Consider the following 24,921-nt stretch of genomic DNA (forward strand, 5'->3'; position numbering starts at 1 on the left):
AAGGCTGTGAGTGCCACATGGCCCGTGAACCACAGTATGGCAGGCACGGGCTGCTTCCCCTGCTTACGCATGGCTGCGTGCCCCCACTGCGCCTGGCAGCACCATCGCTCCACCACCACGTCTCTGCTGAGGGGTGCAGATGCTCCTGGCACTGGTGGAGCCTTTTCCCTTCTCTCCAGGGCACCGCTGCGGTGCGGGGGCTTTGGGACATTTTGGGGACATTTGGGACAGGATTTTATTTCTCTCCACACCCTGGATCAGTTTCACCCTAGCTTAAGCACAAAGGTACTGTTTGACATTGGCGTGGGTCTCTGCTCACGGGGAGGACCAGGGCAGCCCAAGCACTGGGATCACCAGCTTGTGGTGGTGCCACCCCACTACCTGGCCTCCAGGCCTGGCCTCTCACCTACCCGAACTCCAGGAGGGTTTGTCTGCAGCTGCCACCATGGGTGAGTCCTCTCCAGATTAAAACACTGCATGCATGGGGCCAGCAGTGTCCTGCAGTCTTAATCCCATCGGTATCTGGCACCATCACCACTTGGATCTGTGGTGGGTGACGATGTCCTTCGTCAGTCACATAGATGCCATGCTCATCCCCTCCTTTGGAAAAGCAGATGCTGGAGGATCTTGTCTCCCCATCCTCCTTGCTGTCTGGCGTTTGGGAAGGCTCTGATGCCTGCACAGCACCAACTCCTCCCTGGTGTGAGCTGCACCAGGCCGTACTGATGGACACCCTTGTCTAACTACATGCAGGGCTGTGGTAATCCTTGGAGAAGCCTCAGCTGCTACGTGGAGCGCTGGCCAAGGAGGAGAAGAGAAGATGATTGAGAAGAGGACACAGACTCCCAAGTTACTCCAAGTGAGTGGCACCAGGCTCCCATCAGGGAAGGCTCTGGGATGCCACGGGCTGCAGTAGCACATCTCTGCTCCATGCTGGGGACACTCACTGGGTGGGAGACACGTGGAGCAGGGCTGACCCATGGAGACTCATCCTCCAGCCCACCCCATCCCAAGGGGTCAGAGGCCCTGCAGTGTCAGGGTCAAGCACAAGGAGATGAAGTGGGGTGGGGGGACGAAGAGGGCACATGGACACCAAGCATGGGGCAGAGGCAGTCTTCGCAGCATCTTATTTGCTCACCTGGCATCCACTGCAGGGTGCAGAGGGGGACTTTGATGACATAATAATCCCCATAATCAAGGATGGACCAAATAACCTCATTCTCTTTTCTAAATAAATTATGAAACCTGGTTAAACCAAAAAAAAAAAAGTATGAACCAATCGATGGAGGTGCGAGTCATGCTACTAACTTTCTATAGGATATTGTTAATTTTAATAGTGAAATCTAATACTGGTGATGTTAATCAGCATGTCAAGCAGGGGTTGCCTTGTTCACCCACATCTGCTTTCCAGGAAGACTCCATCCCGAGTTGGGGTCTCAAGATGGACAAGCATTCCCATGTCCACCTTACCAGGGAAAAACAGATTTTCAAAGCTAATTTACAGCCAGGCACAAGAACCACCTTCAGGTAACAGTGCTAGAGATGAGGCCAGGAGCTTCAAGGGAATATTCAGCCACCCAGGTCGTACCTGCACACCCAGCGCTGGCCCTCGCTTGGCCTCCGAGTCCCTTTTGCCAGGGCTCTTCTTGCAAACCCCCCTCTCCACTGGGAATATGCCAAAGCACCAGGCTACATTTTTGCAGTCCTACCTGTACCTACAGGAGGGAAGCTGGGCTGCTCTGGGAAGCACGGCATTGCGCTCCTGCCCCTCTCCCTGTGGCACCGTGTGGCAGGGAGCCAGCACAGCTACCCCACTGCCAGGACAGCCTGACCCAGCTCCGACACCCAGCTCCCAGCGCTCGGGGCAGAGGAGGTGCGCACCTCCCCTCGGCCTTGGTTTAAGGAGGCAATTTATTCCGCCTCCCGGCGAGTTGGCTGGGCTCCTGCTCCGCATCCCGGCAGCCCCAGGCACCACAGAGGGACTTGGCGACACTAACTAGCAAGTCCCAAGTGGAGCTGGGGACAGAAACGGCATTTGGCCCTCAGCTGGGGTCCCATGTCTTGACCACGACACGAAATCAAGGAGAACAACAGGAGGCTCGTCCTGCAGAGTGTGTCCCTCACCTCCTGCCACACTGCTGGAGGACAGCACACACCCATCCCTGTTTTACAATGGAGACGACTAACCAAGTCATCTGTGCAGGAATGTCCTACACACGACGTGTCTTGGTGCAGCGAAAGCAGGCTGCGGTTTGTGCGCCAGCTCCTCCTACCATCTTCTAGGCTGCCGAAGCCCAGCAAGATACACCACTGTCAAGAGCCATCTCCCTTTTCCAGGTCTTCTGTAGGATGCAATAAACTGCCATGTGTGTGTATGTGTCACTGCCCTTCACTAGGTGAAAGTCACAGAAAGGTTTGGGTTGGAAGGGACTTGGAGTGGTCCCGAGTCCAACACCACGTTCAAAGCAGAGCTCGCTGCAAAGCCAGCTCAGCTCGCTCCAGTCCTTGCCCAGTGGAGTTTTGAATACCCTCAAAAAAAGATCCCATCCCAGGGCTGCACATCTCATGGGAAAAAGATTTTTCTTTACGGACTGTTGGAATTGTCCCTGCTACAGCTTCTGCACAGTGCCACTTGTACTTTCGCCACGCACCTTGGAGAATGACCTGGTCTTCCCTAGTGGGGGTGAGCTGCTGGGCTGGAGGCACCATCTCCTCCAGCCTCGCCGCGGGGATGCTCCGGCCCAGCTCTCCTCCCTGATGGGGGAAAAGGGGTTTTTAAGTAAGTTGTCCAGCAACTTCATGGACTTCAGAGTTTCGGTGCACAGCCTAGGGATGAGCACATGCAACCGAACTGGCCAAATACAGTCATTTTCAACTACCCAGCCACTGAAAACATCTGGGGGGGTGCGAACATCGCTGCGAAAGGGTAGGAATCAGTAGTCTGGCAACTGGGGGCTACCGTGTTCATGTGCCATTTCTGCAAAACTCAAGGCTGACAATCTGCGGTGTGAAGGGGCCAAGGCAGCAGGGTGGGTTCACTGCTTCTGTGACACCAGAAAGCAATTTCTTTTTTCTTGAAAGACAAAGTAACTGCTGGGGTTGAAATACACATATAATTTCATTAAATTAAATCATTAAGGACTGCTCTACTGGTTAGGAATGACTGGGAAAAAAAAATAAAATTACCTTGCTTCTGTAGATCAAAGTGCCTTGTCTTCCTCTTGTAATAAAAACAGTCTGACATTTGGTATAAATGTTTGATCTAGAAAACCAGAAAGGATGTTTCAGTAGTTATTAAGTAGCAGCTGCTCTAAATGATTTTTAATCTCCTGTTTAAGTTGATATGACAAAATACAGTAAAATTCAGTCTTCTTTGCAGAAATGGGTTTTAACACAAATTTTCTAGACAGCTCTACTGCATATTCTACTGGAGGCCTTGTGTCCTGGAAATTTCCTTGCCTCATGGACGCCTGAATGGGAGAGGACAGGGCACCTCGCTGCAGCCCAGCAGGGGCTTCCAAAGGCAGAGGACCTCCGTGGGAAGGGAAACTACCCGTCCTTGGCACAGCACCTGGCGTTCAAAGCATTTACACTGGCTGTGGGAAGGAAAAGAGGACAAATAGGCCACTAGGACACTTTTTCGGCTTTAAGCAGTACAGAGAGCCCTATCCCAATGGCCAGGACACTGAAGTGTTGGCCAGGGAGGCTCCCACCCACCCCATGGATGTCCCAAGGGTCTTCCCTGCGCAGCGACGTTGGCAGTGCCATCACAGCTAACGCGAGAAGGACAGAGACGAATCCCTGGTGCCAGGGCAGGAGCATGGATGGGCTCCCAGCCACCCTGCATCCCTCATCAGACCAGGCTGCATCTACGGATCACGCTCTTCAGACCCACGTGGTGGCCTACGACTTAATTATTATTCTCAGAGGTTTTTTTTGGTGTGGCTCAAATGTCAGAAATAATTGGAGGGCAGCGGTAGGGTGGGGTGTTCAGAGCATGAAACCAGGCTTTGTCCTGGAGACAGCTGGGTGGAATAACTCAAATAAAAGCTGAAGAGTGAGATAACGTTGGAGGAGCTGGGTTCAGGGCTGGAGCTGCGCCCTGGACCCCCATCCTTAGCAGCACACTTACACCTAGACATGTAGGTCACCGTGTCTCCAAGTCAGGACACAAACACACATCAGACACCAGCAGATGATCCATCCATGTGTGGTCCGGATTTCTCTAAGGCCCCCAGCAACCCAAAAAGCTCAACAGCCCCAACACAGCTGCTGGAACGGCCTCTGCAGCATCACAGCATCTTCCCTCAGTGCCTGGTCTTTCCCAGAGGAAACACGAGTGTCCCAAAGGCTTGGCATTGTCCCAGGGTATCACAGCCGATGCTACTCCAGGGGACAGGAGGCTGCACCCAAGCTCTCACCTGTCCTGGCTGCTGGGGATGGTTAATGGGGAGGATAGCTCCTGGAGCCTTCTGGCCAGCAGACTGGAAAAGGGTCTTGAGAGGAATAGAAGAAGCTGCTGGTGGTTTTGGGGAAGTGCCTTGTACCCCAGTAAGGCATGGAGCCTGCGGCACTGGAAGCCTTTAAGGAGCAGACAGACACCTCATCTGAGCAGGGTGATTGCACTGTCTCACACTGGAGCAGGGGAAGGACCAGGAGACTTTTTGAGCTTCCTTCTCACCCTGCAACACTAAAATTCTGCCCTTCCTTGAGCACCATGAGACTCCCCCCGTGGCCAGCAGCCAGGTCTGTGGCATCTCACAGCAGAGATGAGCGGTGACAAGGAAGCTTCAGGCATTTGCTGTATGACCAGGCCTGGAAGAGGTGACCCGGCTCCCTGGGCGCGTGGTCCACACTGGCACAGGCTCCTCACATGCTGCCCAGGGCTCTGCCCCGCAGCCACAGCAGCACAGAGCTTGCTCAGCCGGAGAGGCTGCTGCAGCGGCTGGGCATCGCCGTCTGCCTGCTAGAGCCAGAGCTGCCATGCACCCGCCTCACGGCCAGGCATCCCCTGGGGTGTGCCGGCACACAATTCCTGCTGCCCAGAGATTCAGGGTCATCGGTGTGAAGCTTACTCACATATTTGACCGTATTAAAGGCAACAAGCTCCTTTCTGGGCCAGTTTTCTAGAAGGGTGGAAAGGAGAGGTGGTGCAGCCCTGTTTAGGCATGTGCACAGGCACTCTGCTGCATCCCTGCTGCCCTTTGGACCAAGGCTCCTGAAGCTGTGATTCCTTGCCAGACAAGTTTTCAAAAGCCAGCTATCAGCTCCTTGCTCCCAAACACGTGTCCCTGTAATAGAGGCAGCTTATCCTCTGCTAGAATTGAGCAACACAACCCTCCTCTTGCATTACCAAGCCTTTCAAGCATCATTTGATAAGCAGTATGAGCGCAGCTCCTCAGGCATTGCTACATCTTTTGGCGTGCTTTGCCCTGCCAAAACTGTGTTTCAAGCTAGCTATAAATTATGCTTCACGGCTGGCTTTCATCTGCTCGCCATGCAACGGGCGAGAACAAAGGACACTACGTGCCACACCAAGGCAGAAGAGCCAAGGGCCGGGTGGAGGCAGAGGCAAGGCAGCAGCAGTCTGCTGGGGGAAGCAAAACAGCCCCAGCCCGCTGCGGTCTTACATCAGAGGTGGGGAAAGCCGGGGCGGCTGCTGCTGCCAGCACAGGAGCTGGGGTATGGCGGGTGAGGGAGAGGAAGGGAAAAAGTGCAGAGGAATCTGGGTTTGCCTGTGTGGCCCGAAGCAGTTACAGCAGCAAAAGCAGCAGCAGGCAGCGGGGCAGGCAGCCACTGTCCCATCAAAGGGACCACGCGGAGGGCAGGCAGCTGCACACGGACATGGTGCGGGAGAAAGGCAGAGCTGGAGACAGAAAAGAGCTGCACAGACCGGCACCTCTAGAACCTCCGGCTACTCCGAGGCCATCCTAGAGGGAACGGCATCGCCCAGAGCAGAGGCTCAGGCCAGGTCAGAGAGCGGCTTTGCTTGCACAGGAGTGAGCAAGTCAAAGGAAATGTCACTTGCAGGGTAACAGAGCTTCAGAGGTCAGCGCCTCTGGGTCTGTCATGCAAATCCGCATCTGCTGGAGAAGGCTGCGCCTGCGGAGGGCGAGGAGGAGCCAGTGTCACTGGGGAGGCCAGGGGGAACAAGTGTCAGCCAGTCCAAGCACAAGTTTGCTACGCTGGGTGATTTTACCAGGTTCTGTTTCAGCATGATCCTTTCTGGGTGAGCTCTTGGAGGACCCTTGGAGGACCCCAGCCTGTGGGGCAGACACCCAGTCCTTGTGGCAGGGCTGGGACTGGGCAGCGAGAAAGGAGCGAGGCTGGAGGCCTTGGAAGTCCCTTTTTACAGCAAGAGCAGCTGCTGTGCCAATGGTCTCCTTATCGTGGTGCAAAGACCCAGCTCCCTGTGGCTTAACAGGATCCCTTCTGTGAATCCAGGTGCCTCCGGAGGCTGCTGTCAGAGTAATGGAGCACACACAGCACCACCTTGTGCTGCCTGCTGCATCCTGGCTTAAAGTGACCCCCCCTGGAACATCAGGGAGCTCCCCCAGGTACAGCAGCGCTTACATCCCACCTCTGTGGCCCACAGCCCGAGATCCAGTCCACGCTGTATTCACCCTGCCTGCCTTTGGCAGTGGATGGCTAACATCATCCTCGCTGCAGTGGTTTGCTTTTGTCTTTCATGTTACCAGGCCCAGAACTAAGACCAAACAGGAAATTATGGTCTGGCTGACACCTCCATCCAGCTTTGCACTGCCAGCACTACTGAAGGCCTGTTTGAGTTGAGACAGCACTTGAGAAACTTGCGCACCTTGATGTGCTTCCCTGTAGGAAAGCTGCCCTGGGTGACCATCATGCCAAGCATGGCAGGGAGATGCCCTGGGCGCTGCCGCTTTGCACTGACCGCCTAAATCACGAGAGGTTCAGCTGAGATGGGCAGCTGCCGGGCTCCCATCAGGTGCTGAATCACTGCTGAGACATGCTGCAGAGGGTTTAGAAATCCTCCAGACTTGTCCAGTTTTACTTCTTTGCATTGCCAATTGCAGCAGTTTCAGCCAGGCATCCCAGAGCGTTTGAGGGTGACTAACCCAGACAATATCAGCTTTCAGTGCCTGCACCCCTCTAACCCGCCGACAGACTGACTGTGCTAATGCAGCAGAGATTACAGCTTACGTGGCACTGAGAGCATGCAGGGACCTCCGGAGCCGGGGAGACATGGTGAAGGTACCCACACACCCATAACACCCCAAACCTGCAAGGACAAAGGGCAAGGACTTGGAACCTGGTAGAAGTAGAGTTTCCCCCCTTGGGAGCATCAACCCTGCACATGGAGTACCCCTGTACTCCAAGGAGGGAAGTTGCAACCAGTGCAGATCCAGCATCCATGGAGTCAGAAAGTGACTCCATCCTGTCCTCCAACTAGCCCAGCCTGTCCTTCCCCAGACGGGGTGGAGGAAGAGATCTGGTTCCTGTTACTTCTCTTGTACAAAGCAAGAAAGGCTGACCTTGCAGAGTAGGTCCTCCATACCCCTGCCCCCAGCAAGCCATGAAGCAATATGACATTCCACTGGGCTCCCGTTCACCCTCCCAGGGAGGGCCACTGCCCAAACCAGCACCCTCCAGCATAAAACATCCTTCCCTGACCAGGCTGTCCTGGTGTAGGTGTTCTAGGATGCTCTGGAGTTGTGACTGCCTCCTTCCAAAATGGGCAATGCTGTATGATCAGCATCAAATTCATCCTTCTCGTTGGGCTGGCTGCTCCCCCAAGACTTCCAGTGCAACTGCACAGACCCCCTGCATTTGAACAGTACCCCAAGGTGGGGCAGGCTGGGGCTGGCTGCCATCAGCCCTTCCACACTCTGCTTGGCTCGCCAGCTCGCAGCACACCTGCTGCCAGGCCGACTAACTTCCGTGGGGAATGGGAAACAGCACAAAAGAAAAAAAGTCTTACCTGATTTTGAGAAAAGGAAGGGAGCCACGGAGACTGAAAGCAGAGCAGAGCAGGATGCTGAGCTGCTCCTACGTGAAGCCACGGCCCCACCATGCCCTGCCGCATGATGCTGCCCTGGGCTGGTGACCACCTGGCCTGGTTTGGGCAAACCAGCACGGCTCCTGCGCCCTCCTGCTCCGCTCCCACCTCTCTCTACGTGACAGCCACGCAACCAGGGCCGAGCACGGCACAGAGGGAGCACGGCAGGACGCGCAACAGGGTACCGCAGCTGTGCCCTCTCACGCAGGCTGAATCCCTGCCTCGGCAAAGCCTGCGAGCCCCTCTGCCTGCGGCACGTGTGCCTTCCTCGCCTTCCTCACCTCCCGCCGGGAGCTCCGGCAGTGGCTGCCTCCTGGTCTGCACCTCCAGACAGGCTGCAATGACCCCGCTCAGGAGCAAGGGAGAGGCAGGCTTTGGAAGCAGGGATGATGATGTTTGGATCTCAGCTACAGAAGGGCAGCATCCTCAAAGATTTGGGGGTGACGCTGCCAGGGCACCCTTGGGTGTGCACTGCTCCTGCCCTGCCCTCAGCATGCAGGAAAGCCGTGCTCAGCCCGCTGGCTGGGGGTCAGAACATGCCAGTGGCAGCTCTTGAAGTCTCAGGGGGGTCCTGAAGCGTCTCGGGCCTCTGAAGGGGCTGGAATCGCAGAGGCTTCTGCACTAACACCCACTCCGCACTGTCCCCGGGGGAACCAGGGGTCCCACCGCACTGCTCCCTGGGGCAGAGGGGCTGGGGCTGGCTGGGGGTAGGGGGTGGGGGGTGGGCAGGGGCTGCCCCCAAGGCTGCCGGTCCCTGCAGAGCGCTGCAGTCCCAGGGGCGGCCAGGACCCCTCCTGCAGCAGCCAGGCCCAGGAGATGGATGCAGAGATGGATGCAGAGGTCGGCAGTCACTGCTCCGAGCTGCCCAGCGTCCATCCATCAGCACCTGCCAGGAGGGTGGGCTGGGAGCCCCTGCAGCTAGGGAGGATTTGTCCTGCCCAGAGAGGAAAAGACCCAGAATTCCACCCCATGGGCTGCTCCCACCACACAGCCAGACCCATCTGTGGGGAAGGGTGCTACGCTGCCAGATGCACCCAGGCTCTGCATCTTGAGAGGCTCCCCAAAGACACCCGTGTAAAACCCCACACCACCTCCTGCCCCCTGGCCAAACCAGACCACCACCCAGCCTTCACACTCGGGTGCACGCCGAGGCAGGAAAGTAGCAGCATCTCCTCACGGAGGGCTCCCACCGAAAGCGGGCCTGCAGCGTGGGCAGTGCTGTCCTGCAGGGAAGGGAGCCAGGACACACGGCTCTGCGGGACACCGGCCCCCGCAGCGCACCGCAGACCGGGAACCCGCAGGGGAAGGAGCGGGGGGCTCCTGCCCCTTAGAGCCTTGGTCGGTGGCTGCGATGGGTGCAGAAAAGCCTTCGCTAAGCAGGGCCTAAGAAGGAAAAATCAGCAAGGAAGGAGAGAAGGTCCAGAGAGTCCCCAGAGCTGACACTAGCTCTCAGAAAACAGCACGGAAAAGCACTGCTGATCTAGGAGCAGACCTGATCTCATTCTCCAAGTCACCAAAAACCACAGAAGTTGGAGTGCTAACACGAGAATGTTGGTTTTGTGGGGTTTTTTTGCTGCAGATCAGGCAAAATATGCAAGCACACCTACTGCCACGGAAGGCTCCTGCGTGAGGACCTGCCTCCTGCCCCGGCAGGGTCCACTGCCGCGTACTCGGGGGCTGAGGTGATCTTGCTCTTACGCTGTTCGCCCCAAGCTGACACAGCTGCTCACCCTCTGCAGTGACACACACGCCAACATCAGCCAGGCCCAGCCCTGCCTGTGCAGAGAGGTGAAAATCCCTGTGCTGGCAGAGGCACAGCTCGGCACATCCACCAGCCCACCCCGTGCCCTCCACCTGGGGTAGCAGTTGGCAGAAGAGCTCCTCTGTCCCTCCCAGCTGAGGAGCATCGCTTTCCTCCGTGCTCATAACCTGATTTTGGGGACAAACTCCACTAACCTGGTGTTGCTGCTCCCTCTTCAGATGGGAATCTGGGGGAGCAGCTCCAAGGGGCTGCAAGGCAAGTGCCAGCAGAGGCTGAGCGCTGCAAAGCTGCAAAGGCAGGCTGCAGCAGTGCCACATGCCAGCAGCCCCAGGGCACCCCTGGTGACATGAGGCCACGGGCTAGGGTACCCTTACAGCATCCTTGGAGTGCTACAAGTGGTTCCTGGGAAGAAGAGTGGTCAGGCCCACCCCAGCTCCCCAGCTACCATCTTCTAAAGTCAAACAGCGACTGCAAAGAGTGACAGCAAACCATGCAAAAGGGACGTGGAATTCTCTAAATGCCACCGAGCTGGAGTATGAGCTCAGCCACCCCCAGGGTGCCGGGAGCTGCTGGCCAGCCCACAGCGAGCATGGCATGAGACCCTCTTGCTGAGCCAGTGGCAAATGAGCAGCACCAGGGATGCAAGAGGGGTTTATCAGCTCGATTCCTCCCTCTCAGCATGCCAGGGACTGGGTGACTGCTGCTGGTGCCAGCATCCAGAGAGCTGGTTTGGGACCACCTTGATGAGAAGATTTTCACTGCAAGAAACAGGGGAAGTAGAGCTCAGGGTGTCTCTGGAGAGCCCAAGGCTTTTGTGGCCTGCTTCCCCTTCGTGACTCGGGGAGGCCACTCACTTTCAGACCAGGAAAGTTTGACCGACAGCTCTCTCCTGCCCCGCCACGGCTCCCTCCAGGCCACGCTCTCCCCTTCGGCTGCCCCTGCAGCATCTGGTTTTCCACGGGGGAGGGCGATTCCCGGGAGGGGGGCACCGCTTGGCTGTGATCAAAGTGCAGCGCTGCTGACTCCGAAGCGTTCAGCAGCCTCTCCTGCTGCCTGGCCGTTTCTAGCCCACCAGCCTCACCTGGCCACATGCCACTGGTCAGGCTCTGTCCCACAGCCCTGCCTGAGCTGCTGGCTCAGCCCCGCTCCCCAGGTGTAAGTACTGGTGCTTTAAGCACGTGGGGCTGCAATATAAAACATTTAAGAGGATAACAGCAGAGGACTAGCTTGAATAGATGCTGCCATTTGGGCACAGGGATAAATCTGTGCACCTCAGCAAGACTTGCAAGAGGCTCCTGCTCCTGGCGTGCCAGGTCCTTCCAGAGACCACTCAGGCTTCAATCTCAGACGTTCAGGTCCTTCCAACAAGCTCGGCCCTTATGCTTATCAGTCAAGAAGAAAACAGCAAAAGTAACCGCAGTGCTGCGCTGGCCACAGAAACTACAGCGCGCTCCTACAGCATCGCACCCGTGTCAGCCGGTCTGAAGCTACTGAAAGCTTGGTGCTCGTCACTCACCCATGCAAGAAAGCATCTCTCTCCTCTGAGCATGTTCAGAGTACGAACGGCAGCAAGTGCATCTCCAGGAATGAACCTAATTCAGGCCTGCTGGGATCCACGAACGTGCAGATTGCAGGGAAGGAAATCTTGGTCCTTATCGACAGAGAATCATAAACAGAGGTGCCCTTCCTCCAAGGGAAGGGAGCAGCACATCCCACTCCTTGTAGGAATTAATTTTCCCTCTTTGCAGGGAGCAAAAGGCCACCTCAAAAGAAACATCTAAATCCCAACGGGCCCTCCCCCAGGTGCAGCACAGCAGCTCCCAGCTGAGCACAGAGTCCCTCAGCGGTAGCAACAGGCACTTGCTTTCCCGACCACGGCCCTGCGCCTCTGGCTCAGCACATCCTGACACCACTTCACCCGCCGAACGACGGCGGACGGCTCAGCGACACTTACCCTCCGTGCCCAGTTTCCAAGCACCTCCAAAGGACGGACAAGTAGCAGCACATGAAGGGGCCTGACTGACCTGGCTACCAAAGCTGCTCGAGATGTCAGTGTACCAGGGACAAGTGGCCTCAGCACAGCAAAGTACACAGGCCGGGCATGCAAAAACTGCAACAGACGTGGATTGGCATTTAGGAGCTGGCTGGGTTTCCTTCTCCAAAATAAACACTTGCTCATGGTAGTTTTTACTTAATTTTACTTAATTATAGTTTAATTTCACAATCTACTGTCGCTACGTCTGTACAACATTGTACAAAATATAATCAAAAACAACATTTCAGCCCCACATAAATGTTTGACTGGCTGTCTGAGGATCCAGTGGCTTTGAGTCTTCGATCTACACTCTCCTGTCTTCTAGATGCTGTCATCAAAGAACCTTTGGTGCTAAGGCTACAATGCCAGACGTTCGTACAGGCATCATAATATTTTGCTTTCCAGGTTCCTTCTCCGCTCAGTGGTGGAATTCCCCAGCCACGACAGAAGATCTCTGGTGGTACCTCATATTTCTGCTCAAACACAAAATGTTTTTAACCTCTTTTTGCATCAGGCAAAACCACTCTAGCAATGTCATGAGGTAGGGGCAGTTATGTTTCAAGGGTGATACTAATGGGGCGGTTCAGGACTGATACATCCTTTTTTATGGCACTTGCTATTGGAGATTTAAGTAAGCACCAGTCTGCTCACAGTAATATAACTGGTTCTAAATTTCCATTTGTTTCTGTATTCACTGTGAGTAGCGCTACCCCATGTTAGCCTAGTCTGAGAATGAATTTCTTGCCCAGATAAAACTAGCAGGCAGATACTCTTTGCAGCTTAGAGATTAAGGGAAATAATATATTAGCTGCTACTGGTAGTAAAATACATGCAGAACTGCTTCTACCAGAATTAAGAAACCTGTTGAAAATTATATAGAATCTAAAATGACTGCTTTGGATTAGAAAATAACATGCTAAAAGGCCAGCTTCATAGATCTCTGGTGCCAAGAGATATTCTTGTTGCAGCCTGACAGCAGGTGATCTCTGTGGAAACTTTCATTTTGGCCTATTGTTTTTCTTCTCATGTTCTGTGTTCCTGAAGCTTCTAATCTGTGTTTTAAAGGTCTAGTGGAAAGCCATGATCTTTACAAAAAGATACAATTATCTTAAAGCTTTTTTCCCCATTTTGACTACAATGCAGCATCATGTTTAAAATGCAGCTACTGGATCTGAAAAATAAACACTCAGACTATAATGAACATTTGAAAATAAATACATAGCCTTCATATAGGCCAGTTCACAATAAAAACCTTTGCCGTCACATAGTAGTGGAGAGATTTTCTCAGGAAGGTCATGCTACAGGGTGGAGTCTGAAAACAAAAGAAAGAGAGAGTAGCTCAATATTGTAATGAGGGAGACAGACAGTCTGTAAGGTACACTAGGACGGGGACCTGAAATGTTACGGGGACAAAAAGACCAATGTCTGCAAAAGCGTTACAGGGATTTAACTGACCCATTTCTCCACTCATATAATCCTACCAAGGTATTCCAAGTTGCATTAAAAGGGAAATACTTGACTCAAAGTAAAGGATATTTCATAATTAACTCAGTAAAACTGCCAACAGTATTCATCCACAAGTGCATCCACCATGAGTCTATCCCCAGTCAACTACACTGATTCTCTGTTCACATCAGGATCCCCAGTGACCCCATTTAACTTATACCACGTCCCTCTCTTTCCTCACTTCTCATTGCCTTTGGCCACCTAACAGGCTGTTTCCTCACTGTGTCACCTACCCTTGCACACCTTGCAGGATCTTCTATTCTGCAGTTCCTGCACTGTAGAAATATCTGACCTAGATATTATCAAATGAAGATGGGAAAGTTTCTAAAAGATATTCCCAACATCAGCCAAAACCTCTGGCTCACGTAGAAATCATGTGTTTTTCTCATGTCTGCCTTTTCATTTCTATTTGTTTCATACTTGATCATTAGTAAGACAATAAAAATTCAGTAAAGCACATACACTGCCTTATAGGAGATTGTTCTTGTCAGTAAATAAAGCTGTATGGGCATCTTGACAGCAATGACACATCTTGACATCACATGATGAAGGAAGAGAAGCACTGAAGTTTGTTACCTTTAATAGTGAGGAAGGCTTTGCTGAATGCATGGCCCGATTCATTGGTGGCTTCTACCATATATTGTCCTTCATCACATTTGGTGACACCGAGGATGACCAGGGAGCAGACACCAAAGTCATTTGTGCAAAAATAGGCAGGATCATTGGAGAGGTCTCTGCTGTCCTTGTACCACGTGATCTTTGGAGACGGATGGCCTCCAACCGCACAGCTCATACGGCACTCGCTCCCAGTAGTCACCACATGAGGCTTCAATGGGACGAGGAATCTCGGGGGCTGGTTTTGATTAACTCCCCTGTATTTCTGTGGTTTGACATGACATTCAGCTGTAAAAAGAAGAAAAACACAACAGCAACTTACAAACATACACTCAGATACTGCTCCACAGCTACCCACGTCAGGGTTTAGAGGACTGGGTTTTAATCATGACACTTTGTTGTGCAGAATGTCTGGCATCCTGCACTGTAAATGGCCAGACATCCCATGCACCTAAGAATTGTTATCTGTAATCTATGTTTCTTCTCAAATTAGCCAGTATTTAACGCTGAAGTCAGAAACTTTAGCTTCTCCAAAACTTAAGCGTTAGATTTTGTTGGAAATTAATTTTGGGGTGAATTGCATGATATAATGGCTGGAAACAAAGGATCTGTCTGCACAGTGTCCACGCAGAAAGGACAAGCCTTCCCTGTTAAACTGGAATTTCTTAGGGTATCTCTACAGGTTCTTGTTCTGGGCAACTAAATGTTCACAGGAGGAAAGACCCATTTCAGGATGGTGTGTTAAAAACAACAAAAGAAACAACGCACAGATAAATATTTGTAAAAGCTGTTTTACCCTTTGGTTTTTGAATTCTCCAAGGCTTCAGAGTTTCAGACGGACCACTGGCTCCCAAGTTATTTTTTGCCACAACCCTAAAGTAGTAGTCCCGGCCTGGGATCAGTTTGGTGAATGTGAACTTGTTAGTGTAGATCAGGTCACCCACCACATGCCACAAGCCCTTCTGTGATTCACGTTTCAGGACTGTGTAGTAGAGATCACTTTCCCATTTCTCGGATGGTGATGGCTCCCAGGTTACTGTCACTGTATTTGGCACATTCTCTTGCAATTGAATAGGCCCAGGAGACTGTGGGGTATCTGTCAGATGAAGGTAAATATGTAGGGAAATGTAGGGAAAGTGGCACAGTACAGAACCCTAAAAACTTTGAGTCCATTCTGTCTGGGGGCTGAGTAAACATCCTGGTCATTAGAAGGAATAAAATTTGATTCCTCCTCCAGTCCCCAAAACTCATTTGCTATTAACTGACCTTCTGCTGCATTACACCTGCGTTGCTGGGCTGCCTTCCCATGAAGGGAGGCGATGAGGGCTGGTACAGCTGAACTTTTACACCTCTTGGAGAGGCAGCATATACAATTGTTGTAGCTATGACTAAATGTCCTACAGCCTGCTGCTGGCTAACCTTAGACTGTTACAAAGAGCATGAACTACTCCTCTGCAGTTTGCACTATCCATCTGTGCAACCTCGCCTTTTTAAGCAGAGTCACTCTGGAAGCTGAGTGCAATTCTAATTAGTAGACTGCTCTGTCCTGCAGACATGGCCAAGTGATATCACAAAACGGACAGAGTGAACCTCCAGGAAAATTGTGCTCTAGTTCTCCCTGTGCCTGCACGGCCTAACTGCATCAGAGCTCGCTGCGCTCAACTCAGCTCATCGCCTACTGCCTATCCGCAGTAAATCTGTGCGTGTATATGGTAGTGAGCGAGTTACCTGTAACTCGAACTTGGAAGCTGAACGTTTCTCTTTTCCCTAAGCCATTCTGGAGCTCAACAGTGTAGATGCCACTGTCAGTGAACTCAGCTGCTCCAATCAGCAGCTGGGTGGTACCATCCTTGGTGTTTATTGTAGCCCGGTTTGGAAGAGGAAGCCCATCCTTTAACCAGGTCACCACTGGATCTGGTGATGCCTGTAAAGAACAACACAAGTTATAAGCCCGCATGTTTTGCCTCCAGATTGTGTCTTCACATCTTCAGTTTCATTACCTGTATGAATTCCATCCCAAATGTATACCTACATGACACAGTAAAGTAATATTTAGAAATACAGATCCAAGATGGATCTAAACGCCATAGATAAAGGGCTGCTCTGAAGTTTCTTTGTAACTTTTCTCTTTCTCTGTGTCTTTTAAGAATGTTATTGTAGTAAGGTGTTCAGGTTAACTATGACAAACAAGGTGTGCTAGATCAAGAACAACAGATGACATCAGTAGTTAGTATTTTCTACTTTTTAAAAGATGTGCTGGTTTTGGAAAGAAAACACATCCTCAAAGTCTTTATTTCCATTGTGCCATCTTTGGTCTCTATTCTCCATGAGATTAGGAGAAAGGCCAGCAAATGCACACCCTTTGCCTTCATCAACATTTTCCTGATACCCCAGACCTCACCTATGTTGTTCCAAGCTTGTCAAAGAACACAGGATTTCTGCCAGTGCATGCCTGTTTCTCAAGTCCTACTGCTTAGTAGGACAAACAGTCAAGATGTTGCTAGAAATGCTGCCACGAGGCCTTCTGAGGGAATCAGAGGGAAACTGATGGATTTTTAAACTCTAAGTATATCAATATTTTCTGGTACTAATCTGTCATGGTTGATGAATAGCATTGTGCCTTGTTTGCAGAGGCTAATGAATGACCACAATCTCATAAAAACACTAATGTCAAGAGTGACAGCTGAATTCTCATTCATGTTTTTCTCATGCAGAAAGTATACCCAGCACAGGCAGGTTAAAGGATTTGCCCATTGTCTTGTAAACAAAATTTCATGCCAAGAAAACAGTAGCTCAGTTTTCATGCCTGCTATTGAATACAACATAGAAACAGATGGGGAATTTCAAAACACATTTGAATACTTACTTCAAAGGGAATATCCACTCGGATGGTATTTCCTGCTTTTATAACCAGGGAGCTTTTCACCTTGTCATCTATTAGTATCCTGGGAGAAACTGGAAAAGACAGTAATTACAATAAAAAGTTGTACATTATTACAGAGTCACTGGCTGACAAATTCATACGCGTGTTTGCTACCCCTAATGCCTTTCCAACAGCAGGTCTGCAGGCTGTTGATAAACTCATAGTGCTACTGTGGAAAAGATGCTCCTCGATTCAGTACCAGAGTTTACACCTTTCACACTTCTTTACTATTTGCCACTATGAGTAAACAACGGGAAATGATGAAAAACCACATTCACAACAACGTTTGTATACATGTGATGTCTCAGTCGCAGAGAAACTGTCTCTTTGACACACTTTACCCCATCATATGGATGATTTTGTATAAATGACATCTGGGGACAAGGAGATTGCAACGGACGCTTACGAAATATACATGCAATACAGAGTACAGAACATCCTCAAGAAACTAGCCTGAGTTTATTAAAAATAAGCTTCTTTAGTATTTAAAATATTTTTTCTTTATTCTCTCTTTTCATCAATATTATATACTACTGTACTTAGCATTTTTCTAAAAATGCCAAAGTCAATAGTGCTAAGTTGTATCTAGCACGTCCAGTTTCAAACTGAAAAAACTGCTTCCCAGATGGACCCACATTTATCTATTTACTGAGCAGTTACAAAAGGAGTCTGCAAGCATAGGCCAAAAGTAGACATTTTCACTTGGGATCCAAGTTAAGGAAGATGAATCCCTCACACAGTTATCTCTTACTCCTGCATTTCTGCAATATTCCCAAACAGCAGGGGAAAAAACAGAGCTACAGACTGTAAAGATGAAAAAGTGAAAAAGGTAAAAACTTTCAAACTAGAAAATTAAAAAGGAAAATAAAGGTTACAAAAAACAGCATAACAATTGCGATTTAATAGAATGAAATAAAATGCTGGGTTCCACAAGACTGTATTAAAAATTGACTGAAACCTCTATTTTTCCCTTAATAGAGCACAAAGCATGTGCAGTTTCTGTTTGGTGATTGTGACTGTGGTATAGCTCCGCACAGGGGGCGAAACATAAATCCCAGGCAAAAACAGAGGTTTAGGGGTTCTTTTATCATAATGAGTCTTTAACATGAGCTGAACACTGTGCATTATACATTTATTATTAGTTAAATCTTCAGAATTTCCTCATGACGTGACTTAATAAGACCCATACTCTACAGGAGTAATGTAGTACTTGTCCTTCTGCTGCAGTCTGGGACTTGAAAGCAGCTCTTCACAGCGTCCTGCAGACCTTGCTTGCATCCCATTACCTATAGAATGAGCTCGTTCACTCTGAGAGCAGCCCGCTCTGACTTACCTACAGCGGGAGCAGCTTCAATGCAAGCTTCAACCTCTGTGGCTTCTCCTGAGCCACTGTCATTGATGGCTCTCACACGCAGAAAGTAAATCTCCTTGGCTTGGAGGCCTTTAACTGTGTAAGTGGCCACCTCTATGGGGAGAGTATTGCATTTGGTCCAGCTGAGGTTGTTAGAAGACCGCATCTCCACCTCATAGCCTTTCACATCCATCCCATCCTTTGCTTCAGGTCTCTTCCATGTCAAGGTGACACTAGTGCTGTTGCTGCTGCTCACTTTAAGGTCTTGCACTGGACCTGGAGGTTCTGGAAACAGGAATTTTATTTACATTTTTATATTTTTTAAACTTTTACAATTTTTCTAGGATTTCTGTCCCCTCTTTTGAGTCACTTCAAGAATGTTGGGGCATCTCAGGAAGTGCACTGGATATCCACCCTGCTGTCTTGACTCCACCTTGTTCCAGTTCTTCAAAGCTGGATCCAGATGCCCACTCCTGCCAGCTATGCAGTACAACCTATGACACTCCTGAAATGGTCTGCAACCCATCCTGAATACTTCTCCACACTGTATGTAACCCCCACGCAGGAGTCTGCCATATCCAACTTAGACATCACACAGGAAATCCTTCCATTGCTTCCTCATGCCGATAGCAGATTCTCAGCCATGAAACATTCCCCAATTCTTTGATCTTTGTTTTCACATACTTTTTCACAAAGCATTTAAAAACATACATTGTCAGTCTACATTCAGCTTTATGTATCCCCAAGCCAGAAGGATGGGGGGCAGTGCACTTACTCGTGGAATCCCGCGCAAAGACAGGCTGTGACGGTTCACTGGCATCTCCTATGCCAGCAGCATTGACAGCTGCCACACGAAATTCATACTGCAGACCTTTCTTGAGACTGGTCATTTTCAGCTTCTTGTCTGCAGAAAGAAAAGGAGTGTGTTGGCTCAGGTGTTCCTCAAGCAAGAAAGGGGAAGACACCAATGCTGTACTTTACTCCCTGTAGAACTGTGGATTGAATAATTCTCTGGAGTCATGTAAAAATGCTGTCACTGATTACCCTGCCCTTCCCCACCCAAGAGCATGTGTACTTCTGGGACATGATCATTATATTCCCTTTCAAATCAAACAGCACTTAAAAGCTATTAAAAGTTAGAGAAAGCATAATACTGCTTTCCCTCATGGAATGATCCTGAACTCTTCTACACCAGATAAGAAGTCCTAGCTTGCACCTGATAGATAATGTTAGCTATAGTCAAAATGCATCTTGGAGCTCATACATTTCACTTGGGTTTCTTTATATGCCTTCCACTTAAAAATTTCCATCTGATGAGTTCCTAGTGCAAGAACTGAGGACAGTAGTTCTGCATGTGAAGACTTTAGTTCCAGAAATTGGAGACCTCAGTTTATCTGTAGAGGAGCTACATCCCAGGATGCAGCAGTGAGCATCTCTGCACACTTCTCCAGCCATATGCTTCCACACAATCTAGAAAAGATCATAATCCTCCTCTCAGGCATTCAGTTGTATATAAACTCAAGACCTGGCTTTGCTACGGCATAGCTGTGAACCTTAGCTGTGAGGAAACATATACACTACAGCTGTGGAAGGTAAGGTAAAACTTCAGATCGGGGTAACATGATTGCGACAGGGACAGCAAGCATCTCAAGAATTCATGAAGAAAAACACTGATGTGAAAAGGTGTAAGATCCTAAGCAGCTCCTGAACCCAGCTGACCTTTTTGTCTTTTTCAAGTCTTCCAGTGTGTTCCGGGATTTAAGCTACCTACCTGCTATAGGCACGTTGTTGACTGGCAGCCAGGTCACGGTACCCTTCTTACGCTTTTGAATTATATATCCCACGATTTGGGAACTGCCAGTTTTACGAGGTGCTTTCCAGGATATTGTGATGGTGTCTTTGCTGGCACTGACAATCTCAGGGGGATCTGGGGCACCAGGTGAAGCTAGAGAGAGATTAGTGTTTCATTATTAGCAGGTATATTTTTATTGCAAGATAAGAATGTCTTCTGTGTCACTTACTCTTCCAGTTTCCCCAAGGTATTCATATGGATGTGTTTTGAAACCGTTTGACTGAGACCTAAAGCTGTGTATCTTATTCCCCACACAAACAGGATCCATGATGGACCTCTGTTCCTGAATTTCATTTTCATGAATGACCTGCTGTCACCATGACTGACGATTCCACTGTCAGCCTACCGAGTGAAGTATGTCATTCTTACACAGTAGAACAAGTCAGCATTATTCTTACTTTTCATGACAGAAAGTGGAAACAAAATGGATTTTCTTAGCCCTCTGCTAAAGCAAAGTACAGAGATTCTCATAATCATGAGGAGGAGAATGTAGAAAGAAGATAATTGGAAATAGAATAGAGCATCGCTTTCTCTCTAGTACTACATTCATGCCCACGGCAAAACTGTTCTAGTATTTAAACTCATTAAGGGACAAAAAATAGAATTAGTAGTTTGGGAATCAGGGGAATGAAGCGGTCATGCTGAAAAATGTTGCACATATGGAGACACTCCTTTACCTATGGAGTCAAGAAAAGGCCTCACATGTTCCCCTTCCAGCCAAAAATTTCCTTTGATCTTTATGCATATTACATTTCCCCCATGAAACTTGCTTTCCAATTCAGAATGGAGCATAAATGAGAACATAACGCCATCTCACTCAGACCACCAGAGCCTGCAATAAACTTCTAGTCTTGATATGCAATCTCCATGGATTTGTGTGAAGAATTCACAGCCATGATTCAAGTTAGATCTGTAGCAACATCTACAATGCAGTGAGTCTGATATCAGCTTTGATAATGAATTTCCCAGATAGTGTTGAACACTATTATGGAAAGTATTTACTTACCTTTACTGACAGCCTTCACTTCATCTGATTCCAGTGCATCACTAGTTCCCTCGGCATTTACAGCTCTCACCCTGAAGTAGTAGCTCATGTCTTGTTCCACTTTGTTCGTGGTGAACGTAGTACAGCTCCTGGGCACTTCTCCCAACGTCACCCAGTCGTTCTTGCCTACCTGCTGACTCTCAACAATGTAGCTTTGTACTGGTTTGCCTCCATCATCCTTTGGGGGCTTCCACTGAATGGTGATGTCATTTGCAGAGCTTTCTACAACTTTGATGGGTCCTGCAGGTGGCTGTGGCTTGTCTGAAAAGATGAACACAGAGAGACTATGAGTTGGCTCCAGAGCCAGACGTGCCCCTGGGTTTGGAGCAAACACTGTCTCTTGCTCACCAGCTGGGAGACTCCGATTCTGATGGAATACATGCATAATTGCAGAACGAGGGATGGGTGCTTGAATTGTCTCTTAAATACTTCCACTAACTTTTGATAAGGAGGGGTGGTGAGGGGAAGGTAGGCCCTTGCTCCATGAGCTAATTGTCCTCATAAGCACGGCACCAATTCAGCTTGCTTATAAAGGAAGAACACCATTTCTGGTCTTCCAAAAGAGTACCGGCATTTATGGCAGGGCTGAACTTGGCCTTGATAACCTAATGTTAATAAATTTCCCTGTTGCTCATAGTTCCAGCTCCCACAGTCACCCAACATTCAAAACTCAGCTGCTGAGGCTGTGTAAAACCAAACTAGATTTGTCCCACCTCATATTAAAGGGCAAGAAACATGTCAGCAATCTTTGCTTGGACCCTAATTTAGTGGAAAATTACATAGTCTTGTTCATCTTGGAATAGGCAATAGCTCTAAATAAGGTTGTCGCCAGTATTAACGGGTTGCCTGCCTAAGCTTTACAATGAAAGCCACAGTGGATGTTGTGGGGCTCTTACCTATTACCACAAGCTTTAAGTTAATCTCCAGGACTCCGCTGTCATTCTTCAGCCTGACTTTGTAATCCCCACAGTCCTTTCTCTCACTGCTGGAGATGGACAGCATGGTAAAGGTCTCTGTTTTATCAACACGAATCCTGGTGTCATCTGCTAGCTCCATTCTGTCCTTCAGCCATGTTGTTCTGACTGGTAGCCGACCTTCAAAAGGGATCTTGATCTTTACTTGCTGCCCTGCCTTGGCCACAGTAGGAACGCTTGTTAAGTTTTTGAGGAGAACTTTGTCAACCTGTGGAGGATCTAAGCAGGTGATACAAGATCATTAAAAACTGCAGTTCAAAGAGGATAAGGCTCACCTTGGAGGGAAAGGCTTCCCCTCATGATGCTGCCACTAATGCTTAGAAGCTCAGAACATTTGGACCTTCACCTTTAGTTGCGTGCTCGGTGCTTCACATACATATGTGTACTTTGCAACAGGATAATTATTGCAAAGCATTTGTGGTATCACACTGCCCTTTTCAACGGAGCAACTTTCTCATAGGCAATACGCTAAACACAAGAATGAAGAATCTGGGCTGACAAAGTGTTATATGCACCCCAAACAACCCCTCTGGGTTAATAACAGAAGCTATTCAGGAAGGCAACCTAGTTAAATTTGTAAATACAAAATGCACCAACCTGTACAAAACCTATCTCCCATTTACATGGTAATTCTTTATAATAAAGCTGCCACAATAACCAGCTGGAGGTCTCTGAGAAAACGTATTAGGTTTAGAGCACATCAAGGCTAGCGTACTGCATTGGTAGTTTGAATAGACTCACCTTCAACAAAAACTGAAGCTTCAGTTTTTATATCCCCACCTTCAAACCTGTATTTCCCGGCATGAATATCTTCCACTTTATTAATAATTAGTTTGTGGACTAGACCTTTCTTTTCAAAAAAGATTCCATCCATGTTTTTTAACTACAAGGTAAAGCACAGAGACCATTCTTTAAAAAAGGGCAATCCAAACTTAAACAGACAAAAATTCAAAATGTAATTGAAAAGACTTATGAATGATACACATTTAATTACAGTAATATTCTGGGATTACTCATCTGGCAACATCGCATATAAGCATTATCAACATACTTCCCACAAAGACTTGATTCAAACACCATTAAAATGAATTTTAGTAAAATCTCCAAGCTCTTTCTTTCTATTCTTAATGACAAAAACTTTGGCCCACGCTCCAGTACGACACCTCAGAACTCCTACAGTATCATCCAGGTCCCACAACTGGAATTACTGTTTAGTGCTGTTTTGGAAGATTGAATACGATGTCTGTTTGACCTTAAGCACTAATTTGAAAAAGCACTCTGTGTTATGCCTGCTGGAAGGAAGGATCCTTTGAAGATTTTTCCCTCGCCTTTTGCATGTTTCTTACATTCACCAAGGAAAAGGATTGTGTTGCAAGGGAGAGACCCACACCATCTCCACACAAGAAAAAGAATAGAAAGCACAAAGACTTCTGTTGTCATCAAGAAGGGAAATGTCTTGCAGCAGGAAGAGGAGAAATCTTGGTGGGTTTGTATCAAGAGTTTTGTTATCAAAAGGCTCCCACAGAATCCTTCCAGGGCCATACTCAGACTACAGTAAGACTGGCAGAGGGAAGGACACTTTGACATGACACTTAAGAGGTAGAGCCAGCGAGCAGAGCATTGCTAACCAAAGAAAACAGCAGCTAGAGAACACCCACCTTTAATCCATCTTTAAACCAGGTTCCTGTCACTTCATCTTTACTGACAGTGCAAGACAGCTCGGCTGGTTCCCCTTTCAGGACTCTGACATCAAATAACTGTTTGTTGATAAAACAGCGTGGTGCTGAACATTCAGAAAAGAAAATGTTGAAAAGATGCTAACTCTGTGTTATACTGACCGGGAGAAATGTATAAATGGAAATGCATGTGCACATGAGAAGAAAAGAAAGCTTTTTAAAAAAACATACTGTGGTCATGGCAGGCTTTTGTACAACAAGACTGTGGGCCAGCTGGCATTAACTTATTGCACTGAAGGCACATGCCAGCTGGCCTGCATACCATATAGTCCTGACATCAATCTAATGGGCAATGGATTCATCACGAATCACATTATCCATCTACAGATTTGCTATGTTAAATCTGCGCTAATTGTCTTGGCTCCCTCTGCAGCCAGTGGAAAGAAGCAGGGTACTTTGGGATATGGATATACTATTACACCGTTCTCCTCTGCACTGACCAGATCCAGGGCTGCCCAACCACTTCCCCCCAAACAGCCCCCGGTCACACTATTCTCTACCCCCCATATTCCTCTTTCCCGTCCCAAGTTCTTCTCCATTAACAAGCTCATCCCCTCTCTAATAAACACCCCATCTCCCTCCCCAATTTTGTTGATTTTACTTCCTTATTTATACTGATGTTTTGTTTGTCTTGATAATTTCTAACTTGTCAGAATTCCATTAGGCAAATATTCCCCTTCAGTTATACATTTGAAGTTTCTCATTTCTACAGTTTTCAAAGTATTGTCTCGCTAGTCTTGCCACTGGTCTAAGTCAAAGAGCTGCATACACATTACTCTCCTTTTACTATATGCAACACCTTATTATTTCTGATGTTACAAGAGAAAAGAGCTCTTTACATTAGGCTCAATGTGCATATTAATCCAATATAAGCAGGCACAGATTTATTCCCAGAACTTGGAAATACACAGATCTTTGCACTAGATGTTAGAACAAAGTGAAACAATAAGTTTCAAATTGGAACAATATAAAAGAAACATGGCCATATTCCTTGAAACTATATGGGAACTAATATGTTTGTGAACTGAAGTCTGTTCCATGTGGATATGAATCATACACTTGAATGAACAGGTGATACCTGCTCTAG

General features: G+C 48.7%; 1 protein-coding gene across 15 annotated transcripts in view; it reads right to left on the reverse strand.

The window, feature by feature from the left end:
• Positions 1-12,028: 12,028 nt before the first annotated feature.
• The window catches only part of IGFN1 (immunoglobulin like and fibronectin type III domain containing 1), a 63,204-nt gene continuing 50,311 nt past the window's right edge, over positions 12,029-24,921 (reverse strand). For all 15 annotated transcript variants that reach the window (XM_037410237.1, XM_037410239.1, XM_037410233.1 and 12 more), the window contains 12 exons: positions 23,757-23,881; positions 22,840-22,981; positions 22,021-22,317; positions 21,086-21,385; positions 19,999-20,172; positions 19,003-19,131; positions 18,210-18,512; positions 16,820-16,908; positions 15,682-15,877; positions 14,750-15,049; positions 13,915-14,241; positions 12,029-13,144 (listed from right to left, as the gene is read on the reverse strand). In XM_037410237.1, coding sequence (XP_037266134.1) covers positions 13,131-13,144; positions 13,915-14,241; positions 14,750-15,049; positions 15,682-15,877; positions 16,820-16,908; positions 18,210-18,512; positions 19,003-19,131; positions 19,999-20,172; positions 21,086-21,385; positions 22,021-22,317; positions 22,840-22,981; positions 23,757-23,881 — 2,396 coding nt within the window. In that variant the 3' untranslated portion in view covers positions 12,029-13,130. The remainder of the gene's footprint in view (positions 13,145-13,914; positions 14,242-14,749; positions 15,050-15,681; positions 15,878-16,819; positions 16,909-18,209; positions 18,513-19,002; positions 19,132-19,998; positions 20,173-21,085; positions 21,386-22,020; positions 22,318-22,839; positions 22,982-23,756; positions 23,882-24,921) is intronic.

This window comes from Falco rusticolus, chromosome 17 (assembly GCF_015220075.1).
Source record: "Falco rusticolus isolate bFalRus1 chromosome 17, bFalRus1.pri, whole genome shotgun sequence".
Classification (NCBI taxonomy): Eukaryota; Metazoa; Chordata; class Aves; order Falconiformes; family Falconidae; genus Falco; species Falco rusticolus.